This window comes from Aplysia californica, unplaced genomic scaffold (assembly GCF_000002075.1).
Source record: "Aplysia californica isolate F4 #8 unplaced genomic scaffold, AplCal3.0 scaffold00612, whole genome shotgun sequence".
Classification (NCBI taxonomy): Eukaryota; Metazoa; Mollusca; class Gastropoda; order Aplysiida; family Aplysiidae; genus Aplysia; species Aplysia californica.
The window spans coordinates 218,005-228,197 of record NW_004797882.1 but is presented as its reverse complement, the minus strand read 5'-3'; the positions used below and the strand labels follow the sequence as shown (position 1 = coordinate 228,197).

Sequence of the window (10,193 nt, the reverse complement as noted above, 5' to 3'; positions counted from 1 at the left end):
CCCCTCTGTCTCTATCCCGCCCCGTATACGTGCAAGTGCGTTCCACCTCCGGAAAAGAACATCGTGAATCTCTTTATGGCTGCCAAGAAACAAAAATGCTCCTAACCATGCAACAATGACACACTGCAGAAATAACGTTTTTACTCCGAGCCGGCGATATTCTTGTGAATAGGATATGACGTCAGTGGTCTGGTAACACGTACAGGTATTTACGTACGTCACTCACCGGAGTCAGACGCATGCGTTATATAAGTGCACTGTGCCGCTGTCACCAACACTACACATACAGTTAAGTTGTTAGACATCGAACTTTCCTATTCTTAAATAAGCCGTTCTTTAGGACTATAGTTCTTTGCCTCCTACGAAGAAGTGCTGTTAGAATGTTTGGTTTCTGCACCAGTGGATGAGCTTTTTGAGTGTTCTCAACGTAAAGTAAAGCAATCTTTCATATAAAAAAGTCAAAAGACAGAAAAAGCAATTCTGACCAAAACAGAGATAGTGCGTAGGAAACAATCGTTGCAGTGTTCCGGACACTAGTTAGAAAGGCAAAAACAGCAATAGAAACAAACGGAACAGGAACAAAATCAGCAACAAGAAGAAGAACAACAACAACAATAACAACAACAACAAAGACTAAAAAAGGAAAAACCATTGCAATAATAAAAGCCGACAGAAAGATACGAAGAACAAAGAAACAAAGATTTTTTTCCGATGAAACGAACAAAGTCCAAATTTAACCAGAAATTTGGGCGCGGCAAAAGAAAGATCTGAGACGCCTAAACCTGAACACGCTTCTTATTTCCTTGAGCTTGAGAAAAGAAACTCAAGCACAGGTAACACAGCTTTTGTCTACAGCGTCATACAGGTGCAATTTTTCATGTGTCGAGGCCCAACCCTCCCCCAAACCCCCAAGTGTCACTCCTAGTTTTGACAAACGCCTCTGACCCTTCAACTAATTAGCATACTTGGTACATAGTGTGCTTTCGTTCTTTGTCTTGGGCAGTGATAAGAAAACTTAACAACCAGGTAAAAGTCAGTTACATTTTTGTAACATTGAACTTATGACTAGCATGGACTGTTTATCTTCTTTATATTATTATTCTTAAGTTCCTCAAGAACTATTTCCATGTGTTAATTGACAGGCTATTTTTTTTCGGGATACTGAAACTGTGATACTGCTTTGTGGTTATTTCATAGAGTTCTAGCCAAACGCTAAATTTGGCAAGATCCGAGACAAAAAGAAACAACATAAACTTCAAGGAAAAACTAGAAATAACCACAAATACAAACATTTCTACGGAGTACATCAGCATCTTAAGCCACCTTTTCATTCCTTCTACAGTTTTGTCTAAAGTACAAAACGAAAACGAGAGGAAATTATGCACGCCTGGATAACGTTGGTAGCAGTGATTCTATCGGTGCATTCTCCCACAGGAGCGGAAGACTCCCAGACAGGTATATTCAAACCACTTTCTGTGTTTTTGTCCAAACAATCCAATATTAAAATGCAGGTAGTGTGTCAACATAAGGATTAATCAATAAAATAGCCTTTTATGTTACAACAATTTAAGTTTACTTGTTTCTTAGTTTAAGTGTAGACAGGTACATCAACACAAAAAAATAAGAAAGAGTTTACTTTTCCGATCCATCGGCCATCTAAGTTCTAGAATCTAGCTCTTCGGCCTGTCGATATTGCAAAGAATTTAAATGTTTTTATCAGCTGTTCTTTTTTGTCGCTGTATGGAGTATTTCCGATATCTCTGGGGAGGTAGGTAGGTAGGTACTACGCAGATCGCTAAATGCAGGGCAGGTAATGAGATGGTGTGATAATGTTTCATCTTGGCAGTCACACAGCAGGCAGTCAGGTGGGGTATCCTTGTGGATCCTATTTAGGTAGGAATTCAGTAGGATGTGTTGTGTTCGCAGGCGAAAGATTCTGTGTTGCCCCTGAATAGCAAGGGTCAGAAGCCTGTCCTCTTAATGCTCTAAGTTGTGTCGTTTGGGGCGTAAAACATTTAGAATTTACTGGTTTTTGAAATGTGTATCATCATGTATTTTTATTTCTTTACTTTCTGCCACAACAATATTGACTAAATGCATTTTGAGGTCCGTTTACTAAATCTGCATTTAAAACTGACGCTATCAATATTTCTTCTATTCGTTTTGAGACCTGGGCTTTCTTCTATATTTCTAAGAATTAATTGCTTCATTGTATATTGAAAAAGGTCTCGTGCCATCCTTTCCTAACTGCTTTTTTAATATGTTATTGTTGTTATTTTGCAGTACTCTCCCTCAATTCTTATATCAGCGGTTTGTTGCTGGTAAATTATTATTCCTAATTATTAATCTTGTTCATCTATGTCTAGCTCTGCTCTCAGAACGTGAAATAGTTTTATTTTTTGGTAAGATCCATTGGGTTATAAATAAAAAGCAAATGTAGATCTGTTGTGCTTTATTGTATCTTTCCTGCAGCATGTATAAGGGGAATAAAGCATTCCGGATATATTTGTTAGGAACAAAGCCAAATTTAGGTTCTACATTAATGTAGATGTACCACCTTCAAGAAAACGTTCAGCACCTCAGTACAATTCCTTAAGCTTTTCGGAGGCCCCAAAACATAGTTGGTTAAAACGCTTAGCCAACTCGTAGAATCTCGACGTTTGAATCTAAAGGAATCAAGTTTGCCATTTCCTTTTCAACTAGGTTTTGATTAAAACACTTGAACTGAATTCAGTATAGCAGTAAATTGGACTGTGGGAAAAGCGCAGTAATTCTTTCACGTCTTTTCAGTCACTGTGATAAGCACTAGCTGCCTTTGGTTTTCAAGCAGGTCTCGCTTACAGCCAAAATGCAATATTATTAATCTTTCTTACCCCCCCCCCCCCCCAGAAGTTCCACATTTTTGTGTTTGGACAAAATAATACACACGAATGTTGTTTTACTTTTACACACCGTCGCTTAGAGACAGTAACACCTACCTGTATTCAAGTTATATAAGGATGGTCTCCTATACTGTAGTGTTATGAATCCTTGAAACTGATAGGATGTTCGATTATAACAAGCATAGTAAAATAAATCCGAGCTGAAATGGAGAGCAATATGTTCTTTTCGCGAGTGCATACTCAGTAATGGGTCTACTATAAATAACAACAGTCCCAGCCTCTTCGCAAGCAAATTTAACTTCAAAATGTCTTAACGTGGGTGGATGGCGGGTGCTCTGTGGTTTGCTCCTTCTTTCTTATCAAACATCTATCGTCCTTATCTCCCCTTCTTCTTTTTTATGTTTGTCACTCTCTTGTAACACCTCTAATCTTCTGGCGCTCAGATGACTTTATGCAGTTGCGAGCGCCGTAAAACCTCAACTAAAACTGAAAAAAAAACCCACTATGTTTTGAATTTAAGCTCTGTGAACTGCTTTTAATATATTTGATTTGTACGAATCATGAATAAATATTTAACTTAAATACTGGAAAAGGCTCGTGTATGGAAATGCTTTTTGGCGGCAACACAACAATCCGTGTTTTGTGCATGCTGCTGGTTTTGATGAAAAATGACAATGACAATGGCAATTATTTATTCATCTCACAAGGAGAAATGCGTCTTGTGTATGCAAATCTGTATGAAACCAACAAATTCTTTGTGAAAGATACGGTCTAGTTTAACATAACAACATCTTCCAGTTTTAGTCTGGCATCGATTATTGTCTGCAAACCATCACACAAAACAGTACTGGGTTTGGAGGATTTGAACAGAGGTTACGGGTTTGTTTGTTTTTTAATTTCATTTACGACAAAGCAGGATTTTGTCAGACATTAGGTGTTATTTATTTATTTATTTATTTATTTATTCATTTATTTATTTATTTATTTTCAAATCATACCCAGATGTGCACACTTTTTACTGACTCCTGAGTGACTCCATCATACGTCACTATTCAATATGGCGCATGGCGAAGTCATAAACTGCTGCTTTGAACCATCATCTCGGATGGATTTTTTCAGCCATTGCTCATAACAGTTAAAGTTTAATTTTGTCTCCAGCCGTGTGCCAGAGGTCGTGGACTGAGCGACATCAATATGACTCCAGCTCCTCCACCAGCGTGCCCACAGACGCTCTGCGCACTAACATCTTACAGGGAAAACCTGTGAAGGTGACCATAACCAAGCGGCCTTCTACGGAGTCCTTCATGCTGGACAACCTCAATATGAACGGTCAGGTCATCTGCGGAGAGGTAATAACAATAAGAATAATTACTATAACTATAGCAATAGCAAAAACGACAACAGCAATTCTACTACTACTACTATTACTACTACTACTACTACCACTACTACTACTACTACTACTACTACTACTACTACTACTACTACTACTACTACTAAACATAGTGGCAAATGAGGATAATAATGATAATAATTCCTATGGCGACGATGGAGAGGATGAGGAGTGAAAAAGCAGTCGGAGGAGAAGTGAGAAGAAGAGGGGGTGAGAAGCGAGGAAGAGAGGGGTAGTGTGACTAAATGAGAAAAGAGAAGGGGGATATGAGACGGAAAGGGGGGAGACGCGAGCGTAGAACTTTTAAAAAAACCGATACGAGGTGGACACTAAATAACAGCAGCAGCAGCTATGTTGGGTCTTTGAAAGAGGGGTGTGATCTTTAGTAACGAAAGCTTTTACGCCCTCATCAACACTATTTGGATAATACTGGAGGTGTGATTATTACATCCTTTTAGTCTGGTCTATCTGATTTCAAGCGAAAATCTCCCCCGAGAGGTAATCAAACCAGTTTAAAAAAAAAATGAAAGGTGAAGGGCTAATAAATGCTCTCTCTCCAACGCTGGTAAAGAGAATTGAGATGTTAATCTCGCATTAGCACTTCTGTATTTTTATGTCGTGGTTTACTCTCCTCCCTCCCCCCTCAAAGAAAAGTAATAATAAAAAATAAATAGATAAATAAATAGATAAATAAATACATAGATAAATAAATAGATAGATAGATAGATAGATAGATAAATAAATAGATAAATAAATACATTAATTTAAAAAATAATAAAAATCGACACAATTTGGATGATTTAGGAGGCAGGCTTCCCACCCACTCTGTCAGGACCACCCCGGACTAAAAGGGATACAACATCAGAGGACAAATAAGATACTCAATACATTTTTTCCACTCGGAAATCGAACTCTGAACGACAGACGCTGGTCTGTTCTGAGTGGATTCCCCTCACCGCCGCCCCCTCCCTCCCCCCTCCTTTTGAAATAATATTCTAACATAATCTCACCTGTAACCTTCTTCTTCTTCCAGTCGATGGAACGCATGTCATCCCCCATCGGGTCTGGTGCAGAGTTCCAGCCAATCATCGTGTGCACAAACGGCTACGTGAGCTACCTGAATGTGTCCGCCAGTCGTTGGGATGGGAATACCCTGGCAACAACCTGGCCAGTGGATCTCATCAGCTTCAAGATCAGAGTGGGTTGCTTTCGCATAATGCAGCATAGGCTAGCAGTGTCCATTTAAACCGAACACGGTTAATCCAAAACCAACTGTAAACCAAAAGAAAATAAAATCTTCTTTCTTTTCTTTCTATATATAAGTACTTTACTTTACTCTTTTACTTTTATTCGCCGCTTATACCCTTTTGGGTGTCGCGGGAAGAAAGAGACGTCTATCTGTCGTCAGCCGGAGAGCTTAGGTCAAGGGGATGCTATATATAAGTAACCTCTCTAAACCGAAGAAAATCTGGCGGTCCCGCTTAGTTCCACTCTGCTTCTCTTGATATCACTACGTAGTGGAAATATAATTATACAAAATTTTAATTACCGATAGAAGTGTCAGAAGTTCGTTCCCAAAGAAAATAACTTGTATATTGTTTGTTGGTTTGTTGTTGTTGTTTTTCACTCTCTTCGTCTTTGTTTATCTAAAGAGTTATAACAATGGTATAATGCAATTTAGTTCAGCCAGACATTCGTTTGGTTTCTTAACTAGAACATCATCGTTTTCTTTTAGATCCCCAAGGTCATCTAATATACAACACTCCCCCCCCCCCGCCCTCACCCCCTGTCCCCGCACCCCTTTCGCGGGTTTAACCATCCAAATGAATATCTACAGGACATCCACCCAAGCAACCAGCCATTGGTATCCCTATATCTGGATGGATCAAGCACGTACGAGAACGCCAATATGCTCTTTAAAACTGCCTTCAAGGTTAGTCTGTCAACCTAACGGTCTCCCAAGCAGTAATTGTAGTGTATGGGTGTGAAATATTAATGCTCTTATTAAAAGAAATCTATTTCAGTATATCATTCTTTGTATTACCCGATATAATTATGTTATCTCTTCAATAAGGTTGTAAATAAACCTTAAACAAAAGTAATCACACGCACGCGCGCGCACACACACACACACACACACACACACACACACACACACACACACATACACACATACATGCACACACCTTCACACAAACACACACTCACACAAACACACACATGCACAAAGACACAGCACTCACACACATACACCTACACACACACACACACACACACACACGGAACAAATATGTCTTTCCACTGGCACCTCTTTGTAGTTACTCACTCCAAAGCTAGAGTTACTGATAAGGTTAGGCATTTTTGATGAACTAACAATAAGATGCTTTGACCTTAATAAATACGCACAACAAAGAACAACTGTCAGAAAACAATAAAATGGCTATGGTTACGGTTATTATTTGGTGTCCTGGGAGGGTGGGGTATGTTAAGAAAACCCTCTTTAGGTCTTCCCCCAAAAGTTCAATGTTTATAAAGAAGTAACGCGAATATTTATATTAAATGCAAGACCAAGAGCAACATCCAAAGAACAGCTTTCCCTGCAATCGCACTTTCTCACTTTGTTTTAACAAATATTGAGTAAAGACTTTTTTGCCTGGGTTAAAGGTGTAAAGTTAGTTTTGGGCTATTGTTGAAGGTCTGCTCAGCCCCGAGGGGAAAGGGGGGTGGGGGGGAGTGGGGGAATGCTAGATTGCAAACATGATGGATCGGAAAGAGATGTCGTGACATCGTGGTGAAATCAGGCGCTTGTCAAAATTGTTCCGCCAGTTGGGCAATTTTTATCGATTTTGTTTTTTCGACCTCAACACTTTTTTATGTCTTTCCGAAGACTCAATTTTTGTGTGAATTGTACTAAAAACTTTGATCAGAGGCATTCAGATATATAAAATTGTAGTTCCTAGAATACTCAAGCTTTGGCGGCCATTTTCTCGACGGGCACCAAGCGAACCCGACATCCTTCAATCCCAACTATCTCGACTTCTGTAAAAGAAAGATGGGTATTTATAATCAAAAGCAAGGAAAACAAATAGGCTTTAATTAAAGTTGTACCAACAACTCTAGAAGCCCAGAAACCTGACGAGCACTTGATTCCACCGCGCCGTCACACATATGATTGTTCTACAAGATGGATCACTCTTCTCTATGGCATTTGGGGCAAAACATAACTAGGGGGGTGGGGGTGGGGTGGGGGCGGTGGAGTCGTTTAAGAAATTACCTTTGGCTACAAAAGTAGGCTGGAAGACAACCACACTATTTCTAAAATGTGATCTCGATAATCCAAGAATTAACATGTCGCTACCGGCCATGTAACTACACATTTTTCCTTTCTCAATGCTGCTCTCATTGTACAAATTTTGCTCATAATCTTATAATTCAAAATACATCACATTTCAAACGTTCAACATGACAAAATGACAGATTTTGAAACCAGCATTTTGAAGGCGTTTTAGTGGTATCTCAGACAGAGAGGTGAATCATCTTGTAGAACTCAGGTTACGCTTTCAGATATTGGAGTATCTTGTTAAACAAAATTAAAAGCAAGGATAATTTTATATAATATTGTGGCTCACTCATATTTTGTATGACGTTTGAAACACAATGTCCTCATCAGCTACCACATCGACTTCTATTTCCGGAAGAACTCAGAGCACCATTTGAATGGGGGGAAAAAAGGGGGGGGGGTGTAGGGGGGAAGGGGGATTTATTCCACCATATCTTTTACTGGGGTTCTTCTCTATGTGGTTTATATATATATATACACACATATATATATATATATATATATATATATATTATGTGTGTGTGTGTATGTGTGTGTGTGTGTGTGTGTGTGTGTGTGTGTGTGTGTGTGTGTGTGTGTGTGTTTGTGTTTGAGTGTATATATAGAAGTTTTCAAACATTCTTAAAATCCTGACAATTTTTCCAACAATGAAATGGAAACGTTTTTCTTCCCAGCGTTTCTAATAAATGATATTTTAATACTATTCATCTGTCCCAGGCTGAGATGCGAGGAGTAATGCGAGACCGAGGCTACTCGTTCACTATGGACAACACTCACTACGACTTTACCACTGGTCACCTCAACGGTCAGAGCCTGTCCCACATCAGTCAGAGCTACACACCCACGGGAAATATCACATTCCGGAGTAAACCTTACCACTGGCTGTCTTCCTGGGACACCTCAGGTTAGCGTGGAACGGGTTTTTGTTTTGTTTGTTTATATTTTTTTCCTCTGAAAGTTTTTATATTTGTGTTCCTTAGTACGTTTATGTACTTGTGAGCAAGCGTTTCATCCGTTTGTGTGAGTGGTTATGTGTGTGTGTGTGTGTGTGTGTGTGTGTGTGTGTGTGTGTGTGTGTGTGTGTGTGTGTGTGCGTGCGTGCGCGTTTGTGTCAATTAAAAGGGAATGTCTTTCGAGTTATTCTCCGAAATACAACAATATGATAAAAGGTTTGTTTGCTAGGGTGTTGTTATAATATACACCTTAGCATATTTTATTGACTTGCACGAATGTTCTCATATCTGATTGTGACTTTTGATAACGTTCACTGGAACATATTTTCCTGATCATTCAGAGCGCAGGACATGATAATATCGCTGTCAGGTGTTGACTTTACCTCAAGAATTTTTGGGGCACTTCGTAACAGTTATCTTTGGCACCTTTTCTTTAGTGTGCTTTTTTAAGTGTGAATATCTTATTGTATGTATGGTGTATGTTATTCAATGAGTCTGTGTGTTCGGGAGGGGGCGAGGCATTAAATAACATATATGACTGCTGTAGTCTTACATGTAAAACGGTTCTAATCCATCGGAGGTCAGAATGTGGGCCCAAGTGTTATGCCTTTAAAAAAGTCTCAATGTTTTTCCCAATGAGACTTCAAAAGTCTATAATATCTACTTTATTGCCGCAATAAAAAAATACCCAATCAAAATAAAAAAGAAACCAATACCCAATCGTCTTTGAAACAGGTCGTCGAGACAGTTCTCGCTTCACGACGGGAGATCTCCAAGGCTTGAAGCACACAAACGACTTCGTGGCGCTCCAGTGGTACGCCGACCTCTGTTGGACCATCGTCTACGTCCACGACGAGAACGGCAACCGATTGGAGGGCTCGCTTGACATGCTCAAGATGTACATTCGGATGGGTCATCGAGTCCGTGTGCACTTTGATGTAAGGGCAGAGATACGGGGAGAGATGACTGACGTGTTAGAACACTCTTGAAAGAATCTTTTCCACTTCTGTTGTTCGTTTTGTGTTTACACAGTATAGAGCTTTGGAGTAGCACAAAGCGGTATAAGCGGCGGATAAAAGTAAATGGATAAAAGTAAATAAAAGTAAGTGTTTACACTATACAGAGCAAGCTTTAGAGTAAGTACTGGAGGGACTAAATAATCCTTTCCCATAACCGACGGACGTTTATGGCATTCGATATAAACCTCTCAAGATACTCATTACATTTTAAGCGAATATTGCCTAATTTATGTTTGATGGTCGCTTGATTTCAATATTAAAGGTATAATGACGTATTTGGCGCTTACTGTGACGAATTACTTATGAACTAGAGCTGAGAAGCTAATAGACAAATACAACACACAGACAAACAAACACACATACACACACACACATACACACACACATACACACACATAAAACTCACTGGCGCCCTCGTTATCTACCCATCCTTGGCCCCTCCCATCCACACAAACACATACACACATACACTCACAAATGCACACACATACTCACATTAAAAGACACACACAAACACAAAAAACACGCGTATATTCTTCTATACCCATTCTCTTTCTCTCTCTCTCTCTCGCTCGCTCGCTCTCTCTCTCTCTCTCTCTCTCTCTC

At 39.5% G+C, this 10,193-nt stretch overlaps 1 protein-coding gene across 1 annotated transcript in view; it reads left to right on the top strand.

Moving 5' to 3' along the window:
• The first annotated feature begins 60 nt into the window (after positions 1-60).
• LOC101849878 overlaps positions 61-10,193 on the top strand; it is a 14,274-nt gene continuing 4,141 nt past the window's right edge. The window contains exons 1-7 of the mRNA XM_005107558.3: positions 61-833; positions 1,343-1,455; positions 4,041-4,231; positions 5,309-5,473; positions 6,113-6,208; positions 8,333-8,519; positions 9,304-9,506. Coding sequence (XP_005107615.1) covers positions 1,380-1,455; positions 4,041-4,231; positions 5,309-5,473; positions 6,113-6,208; positions 8,333-8,519; positions 9,304-9,506 — 918 coding nt within the window. The 5' untranslated portion in view covers positions 61-833; positions 1,343-1,379. The remainder of the gene's footprint in view (positions 834-1,342; positions 1,456-4,040; positions 4,232-5,308; positions 5,474-6,112; positions 6,209-8,332; positions 8,520-9,303; positions 9,507-10,193) is intronic.